At 37.0% G+C, this 24,036-nt stretch overlaps 1 protein-coding gene across 5 annotated transcripts; it reads right to left on the reverse strand.

Annotated features, from left to right (window-relative positions):
• Positions 1–736: 736 nt before the first annotated feature.
• LOC134748472 (spastin) lies at positions 737–23,542 on the reverse strand. Of its 5 annotated transcripts, none has more exons than XR_010128413.1 (11): positions 22,957–23,542; positions 22,100–22,270; positions 20,629–20,787; positions 13,562–13,743; positions 12,142–12,327; positions 11,145–11,259; positions 10,638–10,780; positions 9,626–9,816; positions 9,014–9,213; positions 8,462–8,789; positions 737–7,824 (listed from the first exon to the last, which is right to left on the reverse strand). XR_010128413.1 is itself a non-coding variant. In XM_063683273.1 (11 exons), exons 1-10 carry the CDS (start codon positions 23,408–23,410, stop codon positions 8,626–8,628), a joined length of 1,977 nt encoding a protein of 658 aa, XP_063539343.1. In that variant the 5' UTR covers positions 23,411–23,542; the 3' UTR covers positions 737–7,824; positions 8,616–8,625. The 5 variants fall into 5 exon arrangements, 1 of the variants encoding a protein (XP_063539343.1); XR_010128412.1 differs by having other exon boundaries at positions 12,142–12,339; XM_063683273.1 differs by having other exon boundaries at positions 8,616–8,789; positions 12,142–12,339.
• Positions 23,543–24,036: the final 494 nt, after the last annotated feature.

Here is a 24,036-nt window from a genome sequence, read left to right on the forward strand (position 1 = left end):
CGCACATTCGAAGTAGGTATTTATACCTAGCGATAATCTTAATTAATAAATTGCTACCACGACCAATAACACAGATATTATTAGATTGAATAAAGTCACACGTACAAATGCGTGCGTACATAAAATAAAAAGCTAAGTATCAATAAGCGTATGAAAAAAAAAACACTGTTATTTTTCCTTAATATATCCTAATCGAGCACAATAAAGCATCATTCACAATCTTGAATTTCATTTAACCTATACTTTAAAAACACAAGGAGTAAAAAAGCCTTAAACATCAGGAATTGTTGATAAAGGTAACAATCAGTCGATTACACTTATGTAATAAAATATGATAAGTTTCAGTAAATAACGAGACATTGTGCAACGAGGTTACGCACAATGTGTTTCATCACACTTGCGAGGAAATATTTAAAACAAAATTGGCAAATATTGGTACGTCACCTGAGTCACCTCGTTAAGAAGTGTTCATACGTTCGCACTTAAACTATCGTGAGACATATTTCAAAATATTTATCAGTACGGTTTTTACTCACTATTATTTTTAGTCGCTTTTGGCGACATGTTTCGGATTCTTTGGGAATCCATCCTCAGGCACGAGTGTCCGCGGCGGTGGTTGTGGGTGGCGGGCGCGGGCAGTGCACGACGAACAACCGCCGCGGACACTCGTGCCTGAGGATGGATTCCCAAAGAATCCGAAACATGTCGCCAAAAGCGACTAAAAATAATAGTGAGTAAAAACCGTACTGATAAATATTTTGTTCATACGTTCATAAAATGTGTAAAAAATCTTTAAGACAGGCATTAATTTAGTCTGATTGAACTTTTATAACCACAAGTCACATGTTTAGTTTTTTATAGGTTGCTTGATAACAAAAAAAAATGGACTTCTTGACGAAATTATAATAAACGCCTTTGGGAGTAAGTCCAGTTGTTACTCCCTCTACGCATACGTCGCAATACATCTTACAAGCAAGGGTGATGAAAAAATTTCTGGCCAGTAACACCGTTGCAAATTATTATTTCGCCAGTCAAAAGGTGCATATGACATACTGGTTGAAAATATTTAACTACACTCTTTACGAATATTTGCCAAGTGAAAGAGGGATGGCTAAACTTTCTTAACTTTGTATTCATTGCCACTTTTGACTAATTACTTGGTCAATACTTACATTTAAATAAAAACTAAAAAAACATTATTACATGTCAGATCAGAACATACTTTCACATAATTTTATTGAATTAAAATACAAATAATTATATAAATAATTAATACCCGTTAATAAACAATATTTAAAATTAATAGATTTTTAACGGTGTACCAGCCAGGATCTAAGCGCATTTTGCAGAAGCAAAATTGACTTTAAAATTATCATTATCATTATAAAAAATGTGCGTAAAACAAAAATGCGAAAGTGGACTCCCAAGTATCACAGCGATACGTTTAAGATATGGGAATCAGTACATTTATATTAGTATATCGTAATTAATCCAATAGCCCTGTAAGCAAGCTCGTTTAAATAAATGTTTCAGAGGAAAATGATAGGTTACAGAGGCCGCGCGCAATCTCTGATATTCTTGCCAACCACGTATATCACTAACAAAGGGCCAAATTTCAAAATCTTATCTTAGTTGACCTTGCATACCAAAAATTTCCAAATTTGCGTCCTTTTTAGTCCTGAAATGGTCGGCCAACCGGACTATACGGGCATTCCAGAAAAGTGTCGGGTACGTGGTTTTTTTGACACTTCTGATAGAATTAAGAAGCCGATATTTGTGTCGCTTAACTTCAAACTGGTAAATCCATTCGACCCTCTCAGCAAATATCTACTATATTACCTCTTCTTAATACCAAATTCACATAATCTGACAGATGGATTTACCCGAGTTTGAAGTTAAGCGACTCATTTGGCATAATAACGTTTGATAACTTTAGCTTTAAATTCGATGTTAATACAGATTTCTCCAGGTTATTAAAGAAGCTGACATACGCGTCAAGTCCCCGACAAAGCAGACGTTTTTGTGGAATGCCCTTATAGGTAACTGGACAATTACAAGTCGATATTTTGTTTCTAACTATAAACATGTTTGATATAACTTTGTGACCACAATGGTGTCAAGGGTTCAAAAGCACCTTGTTGACAAAGAATAAGCGCACTTACTCGTACATACATACCGTAAGATAAAATTGATTTTACCTTTTGCTTTATAATTTCGATAACGTGATACACAGAACTCTATTCGCTAATAAATATTAATTCAATAATAAATATAATCAAACAAATATCAGTTTATTTAACTTCGATAGTCACAATCAACAGATTCAAACAAATTTAAATCACGAACGTCGTCTAAAAAAGAAACAACCGATTCCTAAAACGAGTTAAAATCACAATTATAGGGCATTTGCACACTCGCCCAAATTTTCATCAAACAATCGCGTTAAGCGGGGTATGTACACTAATTAAATTAAAGGTTTTTTCTACACGATCTGACAGCTTATTGTTTGCAGACGCAGAACAGATCCTAACGTCTGAAACAAATTCCTTTATGACAAACCATAAACGGAAGGAAGCCAGATTTAAAACACGGTTTGTCTGTTATACTGTGTAAGGTAAGGTACATGATTATTCACTCAGTTTTAAGGGACTTCTGAGCAAAAGGTCCTTAAGATATTTAAGCCAGATGTGTACACTGGATAGCTCAAAATATGACCCCGCTTTATAAAAAACTAAAATTAATCTATCTAAAGAGCTATCGCTATGTCACTACGTCTATGTCTAGGAATGGTAGGAGTTAGCACTAATGTCCGCTTCATTATGTGTTGCCTAATATACTGCTGTTCTAATACGTTTGGCGTCAAAGTATTTTCAACTCTCACAACAAGACGTAAGGTCTATATCACGCCGTCATACACGCCAAAGGTACAGAATGATCTATAATTTAAATGTAAATATATGCTACCGTAAAAATATAACTACTACATTTAAACAGCACTAAGTTGCTATGTCGCTGTCTTGTTAGGAAATTTGTTAGTAGCTAGAGATAATAAAATATTTTATATTATTTCGGGCAAATGCCGGTTCTCCACTAGAGACCCTTGGGATTCTTATAATTTGCGGTATAGGTTTCATAGGTCGATCATGCTAGCCAAGATGACACTCATTTGCAGAAAACGAAATGAAACTTATTCCCATTCATTACTTACGTTTATCCTAGCGATTCGTTTTGTTTTCTGCAAACGATTGTCATTTTGGCTAGCCCCCCCTGCGTTTCTCAAGACAGAGATTGTATATGTAAAGGTATCCAAACTCAACAGTACAGTAACTGCCCCCACCTTACTAAATTTAAACCAATTCAATGTAAACACGCCTTTATTATAATTAATTAATTTTCTGAGTTTTCATTTGTAGGTATTTAGTGGAGAAACAGCCTTATAGTGCACCGAAGAATTTTTATTAATACCACAATTCTGATGCAAATAAGGCGTAATTTTCTTATGATATTTTCGAAAATGCCAGAAAGATTCGCATTCTTATATTGTACATTTTCTTTAGTACAGTCGCCATCAGATATATCCGAGCGGCCAAGGTGCTCACAAATATCTGAACACGCCTCTATTGTCAAGGCGTTAGAGTGCGTGCTCCGATATCTTTGAGCACCTCGGCCGCTCCGATATATCTGATGGCGACTGTACTTATGCAGAATACTTTAAAACCTTGGCTTTGAAGCGATTATGCATTAATAACTGAGGAACTCGACGTATTTATTTGAAATTCTCTACCAGTCAAGCTGTGTACAGTTGACGTCAAAGATATGTTTACGCTTTTGCACCTTTCCTTTATAATAACTATAATAAGGCGACTGTGTAAACATATTATGTTTGATGTCGACTCAGCGGTGGCAGCATGGTTCCATTTTTATCGCCTGTCACTATGCCTGTCACTTTTGCACTTACATACTTCTTAGAACGTGACAGGCATGGTGACAGGTGATAAAAATGCGACCGTGCTACGGCTGCAGATGTGTTTGCAATCCGTTTTGGTCGTAGATGTTTTTGTACGAACGAACGGTGAATTTACGCATTTTAAACATCACGATAGATCATTAAATTGGCACATTTAAACGACATTTACGCCTTATTTCATAACCGAATTGCCATCTACTTGTAAATACATTAAGAAGTATACGAAATGAATGCATTCTACATCTTGCACCAGATAGTGACGCTATGGCACTACACTAAGCGTGGTCCAGTTGATATCGTCACGTTGTATTGTAACAAACTATTATGGAAATTATGAAAATATTATATTCAACGGGTCATCTTACGTAGTAATTCCTCGGTCGATATTAGTAATTTTTGGCAAGTAAACGTCAAAGCATACCAATCAATAACAAAGAAAATCAACAAAATGCCATTGACGATAAAAGGAAAGTACTTAAATAATCATCGAAAACATCTCAAAGATTTAAGATTGAACTTAAACGTAACATTCGATTACATAATCGTTACCAGTAAACGCATTTTAACATTTTATTATACATAAGTATAAGATTAGATTATATTGGATTATATTATTCATAAAATAAAATTTGCTGAACTTCAATGCGGTATGTTGTCAACTTGCAAGTTATTGTATAATTTGTGCATCTTAGTGAAAACTATTGTAAACACGTGTGACTTTTAGCATACAAATTTATCAATGTAAACCTTTAATTGTAGTGCAAACAAACGTTTCTTTTAATTTTTTCATCATTAAAACCGTTAATTGATTGATTTTTACACTATCTACCGGAATTACCACGTACGACAGCCCGGTTCGCTCGAAACCGATATATTTGAGCAACTCACTATATGCGTGGCTAAGTCGAAGGCTACTCGTTAGTAAATCAACAGCTTAAACCACAAATACGTACCATAGCTTGCCATGAAAAATAATGGCACTTACTAGCAAACTATTTGTGGTTTATGACGTCGACATATCTACTCATAAGAATTACAGCGTAACGTAAATTGGTAGGTGCATTTAAAATGTTGTAAACATTAGTACTGGCACTGTTTGTATTAGAATGTAGTGGAAGCCGTTTGTATACTTGTCATTCGAATTTAAACCTTGTCTTATAAGCATTAGGTCGACAATTGAATTGAAGTAGTCTAGTTCAGTATTTATAGGTAATTACGGTTTATTTATAATTAAGAGTCATCAAGTGTTTATCGTCAGAATCTCAGAATTATATACAGACAGTGCCGCTACCCTACAATTTTCCCATTATAGATACTTACCAAATTTAATAAGCTAAGTAATCAACAAATAAATTCAAATTTTATAAGCTGTCCTAACAATTGAGAATACCATAAATATTTGACGGAAAAGCTATATCTATACAATTTTAATCGTGTTAGTACATTTACCAAATAACCGTATATAAATAATTTAAAAACATTACCAGCTACGTACTACTAATTTGCAACATATACATTACATACCTAGATATACATAAAGGTTCTACGTAATAAAATGGTAAACATATTTTGTACAATGATTTCATTATTTGTTCATCGGTATAAGCAATAACGGATTATATTTTCAAACTATAAGGTTTAAAATCGTTTGTAGTTTTTTAATCATAGACAACTAAACTAATAGATGTGCGGAAGTAGTCAAACAAGAATTCGTGACGTAAAAAGTAACTTCTTAAAAAATGCAAAATGGCGTCGTAGGCATTGGGACATTGAATATGTAGTTGAAGGTAGTAACTACTTTTAGGGTCGGTTGAAACAAACCGTCAGCCACCTTTAAAGCGTTCGCAAAATATTATTGTATGGGAATTTTCATAGTACTCTGTTGAGTTATGTTGATCAGTCTGTTAAGTGTGGTTGGTGCAACTGGCCCTTACTATGGGGTTGAACACGATATTGTAAATATAAATTCGGCTGTTGTATGGATTAATATCGACATTCACCACTGTATTTTGTAGCAATTAGATTTGTTATCACTATCAATTTTAAGCGCAACTTAATCGAGCATTCGTCATAGACAAATTGTTTTGTGTTAGCTAGTCATATTGTCAAAAAGCCAACTTCTTAATGCCACAAATTCTTATTCAATTAAGCTCATCAAAAGTTGTCGTCTATGGTATATTTAGTAAAAAACTTGGCTAACTTCATCTCGTCTATACACAGCCTTATTATTTAGAAATTTGAATACAAGCCCTTAAGTCGAATGCCGCAACCTAGTCAAAAAAGCCGAACCGGAGTATTTAAAAATATACCTTCTTCCCATTGCGTTAGACACCATTTCCTTCGACTGGACGGGCTGCGGGCTAATAAAGCCCGTGGTAGTAAGCGTTATATATATCGAATAACATTGAAAGCTGTTTAGGGTAATACTAAAAACTTTTCTGAGGGCAAAAAATAGTATCATTTAATCGCCAAACATTTTTCATAGTTGTACAATTTGTACTGTAAGCTCCAAAAGTAGTTGAGCGAGCGAAGTATCCAAAATGATTTCCACAAACTTTTGTTCTCTAAACAATAAAGTTTTGGAAATATAATGTACACCTCACCCAGCTACTTCTGATGTTGACTGTACGGAATTCAATTTCCGTACCTTGTCACAGTGACAATAGTATGAGGTCTATAGCGACTTTCATATTGATTGTAACTGTGACAAGGTACGAAATGGTACGGAAATTAAATACTAGACTGTACATTTTAAATATGTACGTATAAAACACCTTATTAATTGGTGCTAAAAATTATACACCTCAGTAAAGTTTTCAATATTTCATTAATATTATAGTAGGTTACAACATTGACAGTGTTGCTAGTTGTAAAAATTGGGAAAAATACATTTACGTCTCATAATTGTAAAGTTTTTTTTTTCACTTGCACCATAATACTTTTTAAGACTTAATATAAAACTGTAAGGATAGCAAGTACCGTTTAAAAATATTACACTTTCAAAACAACACATTTACAACTTTGATACATTATTTTTTCCATACTACAACGAGAAACTTTATTTTACACATCATTTTTTATGCATTTAATGAAATCCAAAGTCACTCAAGAAGATGTCTTATATTCACCATACTAAAATTCGTTTTCCCATTTCTTCCTACGAGAATGGTACAAGCTAACCCCACAGTTGCGTTTTATTCGACAGTTTTAATGGCAAGTATATTTGAGGATTGGTATAAATGTCTTAATTAGTCTTTTAAGCCCTTTCAGCGTCACATTAAACTCGTAACACTTGTTCTTCTATGTTTTAAAAACAAAACCAATTTAACAAATTATATTGGCTACTTGCGACGCGTAAACGTGACCTTTCGTGAGTCCAAATATTTCAACTATTTTACATATGAAAACCGTCAAATAAGCCAATAGCTCGAGCCTCAAGGTAAAAAAAAATCTCCAGGTAATAAATTTGGATCATTTTTTTAATGTAGCTCCCTTGAGTCCCACGGACGCGATATCTTAGCGTCACAAATGACAATAAAAATTAAATTGTAAACATCAAGGTCGCTTTTCTGACAAATTGAGACCCGTGGGACTCCAGTACAAATATTATTATTTCAAACAACAGTCCTTGTGTTAAAGTGAATTATAAAAGGGCCTAAACGACATTATTTCTATACACGTTTAAAACATGTCAGTGACAGTTGAAATCTGACTAGATGACATTCAGAATAAACATAAAACGTCAATAGAACTATGAGGGAATATTCGAGTGGAAAGTTTAATATTTGAGCGTAGTGTTGTCTCGTACTTGCTTACAATTACTGACTCACCCTTTGTTTATTCAACCTTGACAATACCTAAAATAAAATATTATTTCATTATTTATTAATTTAGCGGAGGTGTCTGTTAACGAAATTACAATTTTTGAAATAAAAAACTGAGTGCGATACGGACGGCCGGATGCATTTCAATATGTATTTAATGATATTAGTGGGTCCTACTGCGATTAAATTTAATTACTTTACCTTATATCCGACGTTTCAACTGGCTTGCACCAGCTGTGGTCACGGATATCAAAGTACGTGAGTGAAACCGCAAAAATAGTTTAAAGTTAGTATGTCTCACGATAATTTAAATTCGGATATCAAAATATGTGTACAAAACGCCGTAGATATGGTTTTAATTTTGGTTCATAGCCCGAGATCCCCATATTACACGGACCACTTCTCGTACCCCACTAGGCTGTGCGGCGAAACGGACGGACGGACCATCACATACGAAATTCAACCTTATTTAGAGGAAATAAAGAACAATTACTCTTAGGATATAGTTTTATTTACCTGTATTGGTTCATAGCCTGAGATCTCCATATTGCACGGACCACTTCTCGTACCCTACTAGGCTGTGCAGCGACACGGACGGACGGATCCGTCTCAACGCGTCCATGTTATACCGAAATTCGGACTTATCATAAGGCTCTAAGGTTCAATTTACCTGTATTGGTTTACAGCCCGAGATCTCCATATTGCACGGACCACTTCTCGTTCCCGACTAAGCTGTGTGGGGACACGGACGGACGGATCCGTTTCAACGCGTCCATGTTATACCGAAATTCAGACTTATCATAAGGCACTAAGGTTCAATTTACCTGTATCGGTTCATAGCCCGAGATCTCCATATTGCACGGACCACTTCTCGTACCCCACTAGGCTGTGCGGCGACACGGACGGACGGATCCGTTTCAACGCGTCCATGAAGTCCTGGAACGTGATTGGCCGCACTAGCGACAGGTCCAAGCATTTCACCTCCTCAGGGTCAAGTTCTGGGGACAAACTTTATGTGTTAAAATTGTTAAATAACAAACAAAACGTCAACGCCATCTAGCCGAGAATAGGTAAAAGGTGGAGGCGCCATTTGTCCGAGAATTAATTTTTCTTGATTTCCGAGGCACGTTTTTTTTTGGCCGGTATTCATCTTATACGGAGTTACATAGGTCTTCGCTAACATCTAGGTCCAGTCTCGCCCACAGCTCGGCAGCCAGCTCACCTCTGATGGGCTGCAGCGCGGCGTCCCGGCACAGCGCGGTGAGGTCGCTCCCCGAGTACCCGTCCGTGAGCGCCGCTAGTCGGGACAGCTCCTCGGGCGTCAGCGCCGCCGCTGCTGAACCCCGCGCTAGGACCCCGCGAAGCAGCTGGTCGCGCGTCCGTACGTCGGGGAGTGAGACGTACACTCGCTTGGGGAAACGTCTGAAAGAATCGGGAAATATTATTATCGAGTATCAAGACTAATGAGTTAAAAGTCCCCGGCAAGCTCGGCCGAATTTCACCTTCCCATACAAACGGAGTTTCGTTCTCATTTTAAACTACGATAGGTTTGTAATTAGTTCCAGTTTATAAAACAAACGAAATGGAGCAAAAACAAGTTTTGTATGAAAAACTTAACTTCGCTGTATTTTCATGCGGTCTATTCCGCCGGTCGGCACCCGCGGCTGGCAGACCGTCCAACTCCACGAGGAACTCGCGTCTTGAGCCGCCGCGAGGCTTCGTGCTCGCTCGACGACCGCTCGCAGAGCAGCGAGTCTACCTCGTCCAGGAGTATTGGGGACCGTGAACATTGTAGACCTTATCTCGAAGCAATAAGGTTCACTGTTAACAGTACCTGAGCGCGGCTTCATCTATTTCATGCGGTCTATTAGTAGCGGCCATCACAATGAGCCGGTCGGCGCCTGCGGCTGGCAGACCGTCGAACTCCACGAGGAACTCCGTCTTGAGCCGTCGCGAGGCTTCGTGCTCGCTCGATGACCGTTCACAGAGCAGCGAGTCTACCTCGTCCACGAATATTATTGAGGGCTGAAAAAATAAAGCAAGAAATAGGGATGTTGACAATTTTTTTGAACTGTTTTTATTTTATAGATAGACACGTAATTATTGCAAAAAAAAAACATTATATATATATATATATATATATTTTTAATAAAAAAATCGACTGATTAGTTTAGTGTTTAAATTTCGCGCAAAAATGCTCCAAGCTGCTACGTGATCTGGATGACGTAACGATGTGATAAACAAACTGCTGTCAGTGCCAGAGGACCACCGTTTGACAACTTGTCTGTGCGTGTTTCTCATACCGTGACGTCACGCGCTCCGATTTCCGTTTGCAGTCACGTGATGCTGGGCATTATTTTAAATACTTCTAATTATTTTTAATTAATTTATTACGCATATTTACACTTACAAAATATGATTTTCATCATTCTAATATTCCCTGCTATGGTAAAAACATAACATTTTATATATTCCCGATTCATGTCAAAAAAAAGTGCCTAATAGGGATGATTAGGCACTTTTTTTTTTAAATATTGTAGGAATGAAAGAAAGTGGGACAGTGTTAAAAGTTGAAAGCGAGTAATGAGCAATAAGCCACGAGAATTTCTGGATAGTGGTAATACTCCAGTCGATATCTTTGATCGATTGATAGTTTTAGCACATAGATTAGTTTAGACCTAGATCGTTTCTGACAAAACGGAGGGCTTAACATAATAAGATATCGATTAACCTTTTATCGATAACCATGTAAGTAATTTGAATTGAATTAAATAAAATGCGAAGTTACAAGAATGCAAATATTTAAACCTTATTGCAATGACATAAGATCTATGGTCTGTTGTTACCTGTAATTCCCTGGCCACTTGAAACAGCGCTCGCACCATTTTCTCTCCATCGCCCACGTACTTGCTGGTGAGAGTGGCGGCTGATATAGAGAAGAATGTGGCTGAGCATTCTGCGGCCACACATCGGGCGAGTAGGGTTTTCCCTAAAAAAAAAAAAAATGGTTGAAAATGTTGTTAGTGTCACTTTACTCACTTTATTATCAGGGAAATGGAAATTAGCTGTGTGCGTGCCAGTGCGGAGCTGATGCCCATATTTTTCACGCTTCGTTCTGCGTTTTTTTTTGTCTGTTTTCTCCACGATACAAAAGTGGAAACTTATAGGATTGCCAACGTGCACGTGTTAATCTATACGTTAAAACGTAAAAATACTAAACGTAATGTAAACGTAATACTCGTATAAATGGCGAGTCTGACAGGCAATATATTAGGCAGCATTATATTTAGGATAAAAACCGTAGTTGTGTTAAAGTTGTCCAAATGTTTTTCCTGTGAAATAATTTTTCTTACCATTCCCCGGAGGTCCGAACAACAGTAACCCTTTGGCCGGCGACCGGAGGCCCGTGAATAGTTCTGGCCTTAGAGAAGGCAACACTACCATTTCTTGAAGCGCTTGCTTTGCTGCCTATAAAGTAAAATTTATGATCTGTAAAGGCAAGATTCGAGAAGAAAAATGAACTAAAGAAGGTAAAAGGGTAGGTTTCGTGTGAATTTAAAATTTACTGTGAAGAGTGTGTATCCTGGCTGTGATAAAACTTATAGTTGCATTCACATACACACACACACACACTCGTACAATAAATACGGATTCACCTTTAACAATAAACATAAAGATGAAAATTTGTTTGATAGAGTTCCCTTAACAATTTTGAGTTCCAAATAGGGGAAAATAATATTTAGTGGAAACAATAAAAAGAGAAAAGGGTAAAATTTCGAATAGTCCCGTAACATAAATTTTATTAGTTAAAATTTGCAAAAAAATCAAGCAAATATGACCCAAGACCCAAGTTCACCTGATATTCAGCTCTAGCATTTAACTAACTTTTACAAATTTCCCATTTATTGAACTATTGTCTTGTTTGACGACCGGCCTGGCCTAGTGGGTAGTGACCCTGCCTGTGAAGCCGATGGTCCTGGGTTCGAATCCCGGTAAGGGCATTTATTTGTGTGATGAGCACAGATATTTGCTCCTGAGTCATGGGTGTTTTCTATGTATTTAAGTATTTATATATTATATATATCGTTGTCTGAGTGCCCATAACACAAGCCTCCTTGGGCTTACCGTGGGACTTAGTCAATCTGTGTAAGAATGTCCTATAATATTTATTTATTTATATTTATTTATTGTCTATCCATCATTTGTGACGTTCTCAACTAAAAGGTACCACATTGTCGGTTGTCGATAAGGTTGATCTTAAATTGAAGCTTTAAGGAAATAGCGCCGTATTGACAAGCGACAATAAGTACCCTTTTGATTGAAAACGGCACATTTATAAATCGAACTCACCTCCTGCCCAGCGATGTCATCCCACTGCACCTTCGGCCCTCCCTCCACAATTTCATCCAGTATCAGTTGCACCAGCTTCGGATCCACGCCCCGGACCGTGAGCGTCTGCTGCGGTGTCCGACTTCGTGTCGGAGTCCCTCGGTTGGATCCCACTGCGCGCCGTACTGGGGATCCGTTGACTGGGACCTGATACGCGCTCTGGCGTTAGTAAATAGAGAGAACGTGATGTTAATGGATGAGGTGCAATGTGAGTCTTATGGTCTAGCTGTTATTAAGGGTGGTAATAGTTTAGTCAAGAGTCCCTCGGTTAAAGCTCACTGCGCGCCGTACTGGGGATCCGTTGACTGGGACCTGATACGCGCTCTGGCGTTAGTAAATAGAGAGAACGTGAAGTTAATGGATGAGGTGCAATGTGAGTCTTATGGTCTAGTTGTTATTATGGGTGATTATAGTTTAGTCAGGGTCCATCGGTTAAAGCCCAAGGCGCGCCGTACTGGGGATCCGTTGACTGGGACCTGGTACGCGCTCTGGCGTTAGTAAATAGAGAGAACGTGATGTTAATGGATGAGGTGCAATGTGAGTCTTATGGTCTGGCTGTTATTAAAATTATTAAGCTTAAGTCACCACTTTGACAGATTGGAGTATGAAATGTCGAAGGTCAGGTTGGAATATGAAATATTAAGATAAATGAGAATATGCATATTACACGTATTTTAAGTCAATGTTATTACATGTCTAAAGAAGATAGCTAAGAGATATTGTGAGGTGCATTTAAAAATTATACTTATTATCTAAGTGATAAAATCCATTATATTGTGAGTACTCGTAGTCTTAATAAATGTTTGGTCGACTCCGTCGATATTTATTTATATTTATGTTGAACAACATACTTATGTATAGTGCCATCTTTAGGAGCTGTGTAGATAATGTAATATACGAATAATACGGAAGAGCACCGATATTCGTTCTTGAGTAGATGATGTTTTCTACGTAATTAATTAATTTTCATCAAGAACCCAAATCACAAATCTTGTCGAGCTTACTACGGGACTAGATTGATTTGTGTAAGTCGTCCCATAGTATTTTCTTTCTTACTTTATGGTATTTGGAACTCGCCAATGACTTCTCACTCGCTTAACTGCAGGTGGCGTTGAGGCAAGTTTCACCGGTGTCTAGTAACTCACAAAATGTCCTAAACTATGATGTCTAGTATCTCACAAAGAGGGACTCACTGATAACTGCCGCTTCACTGCAGGCGGTGTTGAGGCAAGATACCGGGTATATGTTGAGCTGTTTGATTGATGGGACTTGTACACATAGGCAGAAGGTTTCTAATATTTCACTAAATGTCTCATCTACTTAGATAAATAGATAATACGACACAGTAACACATATATGTTAGATAGGATCTGGGACTCACCGATAACTGCCTCTTCACTGCAGGCGGTGTTGAGGCAGGTTTCACCGGATATCGGGTATATGTTGAGCTGTTTGGTTGAGACGACGACCGACCCATGGATCGTGGTAATGTCTGGGACTTCATTAAAGGCCCGGAGCCGCTGGGCAGCCGCCGGCCGCCTGTTGTCAGCTTACGGCCTGCCACTGGTGTCAATAATGCGTTATCAATTTGTTATTGAAAACATAATTAAATATTGTAGATTGGATATTAACGATGTAAAGCACTTCAATACTGTTAGTTACAGATTATTTATTGTGTTTTATAATTTAGTTTATGGAATGCGTCTAAGCTAATTCTGCACTGACTGAGCTACTACAAACGCCATATTTTACTGTAAATTTTATGTTTATGTCACTTCCATACAGCCGCTTGCTAAGTCAGTGCAAAATAGTTGGTCAAAAGACGTACCTATTACCTATCGTTTGTTATAAAGATGAAAGTCGAATCTTCTAGTTTTGAAAGATAACGGGGCTATTGGCAGATGTAATGTGTTTTACAATGAATTCGTGAAAAAACTAAGTTTTTGCACTGGCAAATCATTATCCATCGCACAATAGACGAAGTCGTGCAAATATTTGGTCACGACGCATTTTTTACAAGGAAAGGCTACGCTCACGGTCTTGTTCAAACGAGATGATCACTTAAATGGACTAATACTTTTATCTAACCATTGGTGGGCCTTATGTCGTTACAATAAGGTTTACGAATTGACAGTTAACAGTTAGGACGATTTTCTGCTAATATATGCACACGACAGATAATTTGAGTCAAAGTATAACGTGCTTGAAATCGAAAGTGAGCCTGATTACTGATTTTTGACACTTCCATAACGGGTTCTAGTTCACTTTCGAATTATTGTTTTGTAACAATTATGGCATTGATGCGAGTCTTTTAAGCTATTTCATTTTCGAAGAACATTGAAGTAAATTAAGGATTTATAAACGCTGTCGTGTCTCGGACGAGTCGCCTTAGAAACAAAAACAGCTGAATAAATGTATGGTCATCAATTTGGGTGCTAAGATTTAGATGTTACCATGACACCACCTGCGGGAGATACCGTCAGGTCTGCGTCATGTATTTGAATGTCCCATACATAACAGGAGAAGGGATTAAAACAGAAATCTGACGTTTTCAGCTAAAATATACCACGTTGTCGTATGTGTCGTTTCTCATTGCATCTCTATGATAATAGCGCCTTATTGAAATGCCACAAAAGAAAATGGTAACTGGGGTTAAATAGATTACAGCCCACGATGTTGCACACTAAATGACTTGTCGTTTGTCTGATGTCAACTATCACATAATTAATGTGTCCCAAAGGCGCCAGGCGGCGTGACTGTCACGGTCACGCAAATTATAGCCAATGTGTCGGGGTTGTCGTTTGGTCTAATATCAAAATAAATTTGTGTATATAATAATAACAACGTAAATTCTTTACTAAATTATTGATTCACGAGTGACTCGAATCAATATCTACATTTCATCCTCCATTCTCAATTTTTTTGGCTATCGAGTTACATGAGAGTTGCTTTTCTCAAAGTTTCGTAGGTAACAATAATTACATAGATACTTACAGACAATAGTACATTACGATATTTACGATACAAGTGCGAAAAATAGGCAATTCGTAACGAGTGGCCATAAATCGACACGAGTTGCGAATTACGTATTCGCACATGTATCGTACAATGTTTTACAGTACATATGGCCCTTAATTTTTTTGACATAGTTACGTAATGTGCTAATTATCGCACTAGTACTGTAAAAATGATTAGTCGACTAGAGAACTTTTTATCAAGCTGGTTGAACTGTAAGCTAAAATAAACGTTCTATTGAATATTAGCATTCCCGCCTTGCAAGCCACACCTGTCATCGAAAATGGTATGTGTCTGTTGATAAATTCCATTCCATTTCGGTGTTGGCGCTGCACCTCAACGATTCCATGTTGCATTTGCATTTCTATATGTAGTATTTCAAAATTCAACTCTATTCCAAATGATATAAGATCGACAAGCGCAACATCGCCTAAAGTGAGACACAGTCCTAAAAGAACCTAAGAATGTTCGTTGCTCAAAGTTAATACACCCTTACAGTTGTTCGTTTGATTCCTAATTGATTTAATATAAACAATGGAATAGCCGGAATACCTTCAGGGGAGCAGGGGTTCTAATGAGTAAACATTCCCGAATGACTAGCGAGGACGAATGGGAGGATTGGTCGATCTGCGACCAAAATCAAGCCCAAAGGAAAACAAAAAGACTATTTTCTAACCTTTTGAGCAAGGTCACTTTTAAAGTTTTCGTAATGTACTATGTTCTTGGGTGAATCTATCTGGCTCACAATGGGTCTCAGGGGCCAGTCGTTTTTATGGATACAGTATGTGATACAGCCCAATATTCTCCTTTTTCAAAGTTATAACAATGATTATGATATTTGTGGTACAAACAAACATGAATATATCAATTAAGCAAACGGTATCTAACTAAGTGGCTTAGTCAACTGGATTACCACGACACTGAATTCCTCCTATATGTGTTAAAATAATTAAATATTTATATATTACATTCACATCACATATGTTAAATTTTTTATACATTTTTATAAAAAAAAAAAAAAAAATTAAGAAGTATAATTATCCTCTTATTATAAACTTTAGTATGCATTTTTACACACTAACACACACACGCGCGCACACACACACACACACACACACACACACACACACACACACACACACACACACAAATACACATACATACAAACAAACACTCGCTCACACGCAGCAACATATATGTTAAAGTATGCACAGCTATCTGTAAGTTTCAAAGTAACTCTCTGTACAATTTGTACCAATATATACCTAGATTAAGAAACTAGTATAACGAAACTGGGTCCTGTAACACAGGGTTTCCTAGCTCAGGACACAGGGTCGTGATTTATTGTATACTCAAATTTGCACAATAAACTTTTTTTCATTTTTAATTTTTTTTTTTTTTTTCAATCAAATTCGATCGCTTAGTCCTCTATTTACCTCTATCACTCTTGTGTAGGTAGGTAAATACCTAGACTATTGAATGATCGAAGATGTTCGCGGTAGGCCCTCTGGTTCCACCGTGAAAGGGTAAATATTCTAACACGAGTATTTTTAAAAACGTACGCATCGTAGTCATGCTCCGCATTGTTAACTGACTCGCAAACCTTAAGCTTTAGAGTGTCACGTTAGTAGATAGGTAAATCGTTTGTGCCTACGCCCTTTTATTTATTTATTTATTTATTTTATACTTTATTGCACATAAAATAAGTACAAATGGTGGACTTAATGCCTTAAGGCATTCTCTACCAGTCAACCACTGGGCCAAAAAGAGACGTTTGTTGGTGCAGGCTTTGTACTGTATTTGGAAATAATTAAACGATATCACTACCTACTATTTACAAATTAAATACTAATTATAGTATACCTATTATATTTAAATCATAAACTTAAACATATACTTTGTATGATACACTTACATACATATCTACATATATACTTATACATGTACCTACTGTGAAACATTACTTACATCTTTCAGACAAATGCTTGCGCAGCATACGCTTGAACGTGAATTTACTTTGAGCTTTTCTGATATTGAGTGGAAGGTCGTTCCACAGGCGTGTCGCCTGAACAGTATAGGAGTTGGTCAGGAAACCAGTGCGATGAGGGGGAATGGAAAGCTTAAGGCTACGGGAGGGACGGAGAACACCACCAGGGCGAGCAGTAACAAATTTAAATTTGGATCTGAGATATTCTGGTGTATTGGGATCAAATAGAAGAGAGTAAAGTGTACCTAACAGTCTCAAAGATCTTCGCTCACGAATAGGAAGCCAATTAAGCTGCTTACGATAAGCTGATACGTGGTCGTACTTCCGAAGACAAAATATAAACCTAATACAGTTGTTGAGCAGTCTGTCCAGTTTGTTAAGTGAAGTTTGAACTAGATTAGAGTAGCACACATCAGCATAACACACAGCAGCCTTTTCTGTCAGTAATTGCCATAATTGACTGGCCAAATACCAGGGGATCAGGAGCACCGAAGCGTGAACATTTCCGAATGACTGCCGGTTCATAGATCGGCGCACCCTACCTTTCCGCTCTGTAGGGCCAGAGAAATAACCTATTGATTTCCAATGAAACCCAATACTTCACGGTTTGAGGGTTTCTCTGAAGAAAATTGCTATCGATTTCGGAAGACGGCTAACACTAATTATAGCTGAATGCCCAAACTCCCATTCTCAATAACAAGTCAGAAGATTAGAAAACAAGTCTATACTTACACATAATTTGTACTTGAATTTCATGACGACGATCACGATGATCCCACGGTTTAGTCAAAAAGCCTATCCTAATCTAGCTTAGCTATTTACTGACACAAGGAGAGAACTGTCTTAACATTCATATTTGATCACCACCACACATCGCCAACATGGCGCCGAAATCTTTTATATCTTATTCAACTTTTTTTGACGTTTGAATTTTTGTTGCGGGATAGCAAACATAAAATTCGTGTTTGAACTTTAGTGCCGATAGCTTTAGTGGTCGTTCTCTCGAAAGTGTTTTAACGATAAACATTCGCCTGGATAGAAAACATTCCAATAAAAGTTGCTTTTCTAAATTTACAATCAAAATATTTCAGACATGAGTGATCACGTCATCTAAGTTGATTATCACTACAATCAACAGGATCAACAGGAGCTTTATTTGCGAATAGTCTTACCATATATTATGTAATGTTTTTCATGGGATTTGTCGTTACTTTATCCCTAAGATCCCTTTAATTTTTGATCTGTGTCTGATATAGCGTCGGGAGAAACGCTTACTAAAACTTCCGAGGAATATTAACTTTTAGCCCGGCGTCATGTAGTTGATGCCAGCATTCCTACCTGATTAAAACCTGGAGAATATTGCCTGACAAAAGAGTGTGGTCACCACACACAATCAGCAACAAATCAGCAAACATTAAATATGATCACCCCATAGAGAAATTTCTAACTTTTAATAAAAGCAACATTTATCGAGCTAGGACTGTGTTGACGAATGGTTTGTTGCAACTTGCAACCGACTTTAAATATTTCAATGGCCGAGTATCAACAGTAGGTATCACGAGAGTTATATTTTCAGTTAATAATATTTATTATTAAGATGTCTTCACCCCGTATTTACCTACCAGCTAAACGTTCGTAGTTCAATATTTTAAATAACAAATGAAACAATACATTAAACTTTAGACCACAAAAAATTCCGAAATCACTTCTTTTGTTTTTGTCTATTGTCCGACAGATTTGCAAATCATTTACAACTGAAACTAAATATCTGTAGAAACAATCAGCAAACCAAATGTATGCCAAATACAGCCACGTCCAATATTATGTATACATTTAAGCCTTAAGTCTAGAATGTAAGGTCTCAAATTGTATACACACTTTTAAACTAGGCGTAACCAAAACGTCATTACATAATTCTTAAATAATAACTATTTTTTTGAGTAGGTGTTATTAGCAACGTCTCCAGTTACACTAAAACGCCGTATGTCCAAAAGGAAATTAAGCACATACGCTTTTTTGCAGTCAATGAAATTAAACAACAGTTAGTTACATCAAGACGTATGTCCATTCAAGTCTTTTGACTTGCGCTTTTGCGCATACGTCGTGTTAGAGATAAATTCAAAGGGCAGTGGGCGTCATTAGAACGTAAGTGAAGCAAAAAAAAAACTTAAAATCTGTGTCAATGACATCCACATGTTTCAAACGGAACCATGATAATATGTCACTTAGGCCAAACAAAAATAGTCTTTACTACGCACAGATACGGATGTTTGCGTGTTCTGGACTGGGTTTTGCTATACAAGGATGGAATTATGTAATGTCGTCTTGTGCTTGTGTCATATAAATCGCGTACAGAAAAAAAGCAAGCACAGTGAACCCACATGCAAATAAAATATACGCCAATTGTTTTGTAGTTATGGGATATATGTGAGAGAGAGAGTCGCTTTCTCTTGCTTACAAACGTTGAGGTAGTCCATTTTTATTCTAAAGGCCAGAGCACACCGGCTGCGTGTGCGTAGACGTGCACATGTTGAAGCCGAGCACGCATACGTCACGCAAGTGGTGTGCCGTCTCTCATAATGATCTGCATATTGCAATGCGCAGGTGCACGCATCCGGTATGCACAGGCCTTTAAAGTATTACTGTAAATATGTTTCTGACTACCTCTTAAAAACACGTGAATGTTAACGTCACACGAGTTAGAAAAATCTTCTATTCAGAATTAGGGTGTACAAATTTAGTTTTTTTGCAGTAGGTTACGTCAAACGAAGCTAAGCATTAGTCCGCATTATCGCCGATAACCCGTCCTTGTCGCACTGAGGGTGAAAAAGCGAGACGCCTTTAAATTTAATGATGGTGCAAAAGAGAGCTAAGGACATGAGGTAAGGTTTAACCATTTATAAGGCATAAGGGGTCAGGAATTATGCAAAATTGAACAATCAATTCGAAATGAAGTTCAAAATCAGGTAAAAAATATTCCCTCTGCCTTATAAAGGCTTAAAATTCAATGGAAGTTATTGTCAATTATGTTTTATACATATAACTTAGAAGCAGCATACAGCATAAATGTTTTTGTTTGAAGCTATTCTATGCAATAAAATAAGGTATATTATTAATTGTTCAAGCGTAATACTCGTAACACAAAGTAATGTCCTGAAGTCCTTAACAATCCCAAATTTAATGCATCTTTGTAAGTTAATGTTAAATTTATGTAAAGGTACGTCCACAATTCCACATGTCAAATGTGCCGTGAGTGCCATTCGTGCACCTGTGAGCGATTCGTAAATAGCGCGCATTTGCTGGATCTGGACGCACCTTTGGATGTATTCAACACATGCAATGAAATTGTAGAAGATGCTGTTAAAAATTAATCCTTATCATCAACACATTTAAGTCTCTTTTTGCATGTTATCGGTGACAATGCAGCGGGTATATTCGTGTTCTACCTTCACTCGTTGCCTTCGTTTGACCACTGTTACTTTCAGTATGGGCGAGTAACGTCGTCTTAGCCTTTTCTAAAGGCCTCCTCTTAACAGGGGACTCCGCTTTTTTGTCTTTGTCGCTCCTCTCTTCGACGCCCAACTGACTGAGCGCGACTAGGTTAGCTATTCGGGAAAATATCTAATTTTAACCTTATTTGTAGGAGGGTAGAGTTGGTATTACAGTGGAACTTGGATAAATGGAATTAGGCACAAGTAATGCTAACATTAATTTAAATAGTTTAGCAAACAATTATATTCCAAACATTTTTGGCACATTGTATCTTTATTTGGAGCTTTTTATTATGAACTGAAATATTGTTAATATCAAGTGCAACCGTAAGGCGACACGTGTTTTTGTGACTAATATGTTAGGTGACGCATTTGCCCGTAGCGCTACAACGTAGTTTGGAGTGAGATATGTCTGCCAGAACTTAGCATTTATCCATTTATCCAGGTTCTACTGTATTATGTGTGGTGTGTAAAATAAGGCTACCATGCAATAACAACACGTTGTACATAAGAAGCGTTCAAATACGACAAGTTCAAATTATAATAGAGAATTTGAGCAGGTGGAGTTGATTATACTGGGTTTTGGGGTCATTATGAACATGTGTTTTGTAACGTTTATTTAATATTTCGAAATAATAATGAAGTAGAATTGGGAAAGTATAGAAGGAAAGCAGAACAATTTGTGGTAACAATTTGTTTTTAATCTTTTTTTTTAAATTTTTTGAAAAAAGGACAAGTTAAATACTACTAAAGATAAATTCACTAGGGCCCACTTGCACCATTTCACTAACCAGGGTTAACCGGTTAAACCTGGAGTTACCATGGTTACCAGTACAATTTGACACCGGGTTAACGGTTTAACCTTAATACTTTTTTAAGTAATTTCACATCACAACAACTTATTAACTTTTTCTTGGCCTTCCCCTACCTCTCCTTCCGTTTATTTTCCCTTCTATGATGTTCCTGATGAATTGGTCGTGTCGTAGCAGGTGGCCGATCATTTTTCCTCTTCTATTTTTAATAATGTTCATTATACTTCTCTTTTCCTTCACTCTTTTTAGGATGTCTTCATTGGTAACTTTTTCCGTCCAACTTATTCCCTCCATCCTTCGCCAACACCACATTTCAAATGCCTGTATATACTTTTCATCTCTCTGCATGCATGCATGCAGCAGGCAGGGGCCGTGTCATACCAGGATACTAAAGGGCTGGCTTCGGATCGACCAAGGTGGAGACAACTTCATCACGCTGCACCGACAAGAGCCTACAGCTCTTAAATTGAATGATGATGAACAACTTAATAAGAATGGGGACAGAATGTTTTACAAATGCAGGAAAAAACTATAGCTCTCACTAGTATAACAAATAACCCCAAATCCAGTACAATCAGCTCCTCTACGAAATAATACCCTCCCTCCCTCCATACCAAGAAAATGCAGCCTGTCCTTAGCCATCCCGAGATTGGTCTTCATCTTGTCATGCAGCCGCTGCGCGCGCTGCCAGGCGTCGCCGCGGCCGCCCCAGCAGTCCACAGCAATGCCTCTTTCCAGTTCATAGATGCCCTTCTTATAGAGTTCTATTGCTAGCTCTTTCTGACCTGTGTACGAGAGTTTTTCAAATTGTATTTATTATAACTCTCTTCACTAATCTGATATGATGTGGGATGAATACAGTTAAATGACAATTTTAATACATGTCACTAGAATTCATTAATAAGTTAGCTAATTTCAATTTTCAGGTTGAAAAGGGTACTAAAGTGTGTTTAAATAAACTTGATATAATAAGTTTGTAGTAGGTTATCATTAAAGTATGTAACAGTAAAATGGCTTAAAATTAATAGGTATTTGGTTCAAAAGTTTTAATGCTTTATATCCATATTATAAAAACACTTAATAATAAATAGGAATAAAAGTAGTTGAATTTTAAGGTCGTTAACATTTTTTAAGATGGTATTTAATGAGTTTAGGGAGCTCTGCTATAGCATTTGTCTGGGCTTAGTGGAACAACATAAAAAGAAAAGATTTTCATTTTTTAGGCCAAATATTTAGGCCAGATTTTGGCTTTTTGCCATCTAGGCCACCTAGGAGATGAGTAATTACTAATTAGATATTTCAACCCATAAGAAACTTTTGCTAACTCTATTAAAGTAGATTAAAAAATGTTTAGCATTGAAGATACATTTCAGATTTTCTTTTATTTTTAATGTTTAGATTTAGCACTCCCACTAAAATTGTATATAAATCTAATTAGACAACTATTACACAGTTTATATATTTGACTCACCCTCATTCTCCTCATCAATCTTCAAAGCTTTTGATATGTACTCAAAAGCTTTCCGATGGTGATGTTTCTGTTTGGCCAGCAGTGGGTCCCCCGGCCCCACATTGTGGCTGTACGCCATCTCGCCCGCGATCTCCGTCGACACCGCTCCGTCCTTCACTACCACCTCTAGGTTATATTCACCATTCTTACACGGTTTACGCATAAAACGATGAGACGCCGAATACAAATACTTAAACACTATAAATAACTGATAAAGCAATGATCTTAGAACATTAAAAAGTATAATAATGGGAAAAGAAACAACGTAAAGGTTCCTCTTGTGAACAGAAGGCGGCGGGTCATTTCGCAACGCAGACCCCTTCGCTAGGTCCGCATCAGCCTTCTTCGACTTTCGGTTCGGGGACCTCGTTGTTTTACGCGATAAACGACCATTTGAATCGTCACCCGAAACCATCAAGAACACTGGTCACGTAACAGTCGATTAACACCTAGTCTCCATACAAAGGAAACAAAGAAACGCACGTTATTGTACTACTCCACTATTCTAAAAACAGCAACAAAAATTTCAGACTGAATTTGTATTGACAATTTTTGACGTTTGCGGGTAGCCGGTGGTAAAAAAAAGTATATAACACGGGAAATCACTTGTTTCTATGAAATAAATTTACATCAAGACTTATATTTGCGAAAGTTATAGATAAGTAAATTAGAAATCTAATAAGATGTATTCAATAGCCTTTTCTCCTATTAAACCTTAGCAAATGTAAGTTGATTAGTCAGTATAGTATTGAGTTTTTAATCGCGACGATAGGGAGTAATGATTTGAAGCGCTGGCAATACTTGCCTAAGTGCGTTTTGTTACTTCATTGAAAATGATTAAACATAAAAGCATATCAACACAAACAAATAAATAATTTATTTTATATTTTACTCTGGGAAAATAACACTACATTATATATTATTAAATCAAAGCATGTTATCAAAAAAGCATGTTTAAACCTTTATTTTCATATTGATTTATGTAAGTATTTATATTTTAGTAACGTACGAACAAAACGTTTTGACAACACATGACGTGAC

The sequence above is a fragment of the Cydia strobilella genome, chromosome 16 (assembly GCF_947568885.1).
Source record: "Cydia strobilella chromosome 16, ilCydStro3.1, whole genome shotgun sequence".
NCBI lineage: Eukaryota > Metazoa > Arthropoda > Insecta > Lepidoptera > Tortricidae > Cydia > Cydia strobilella.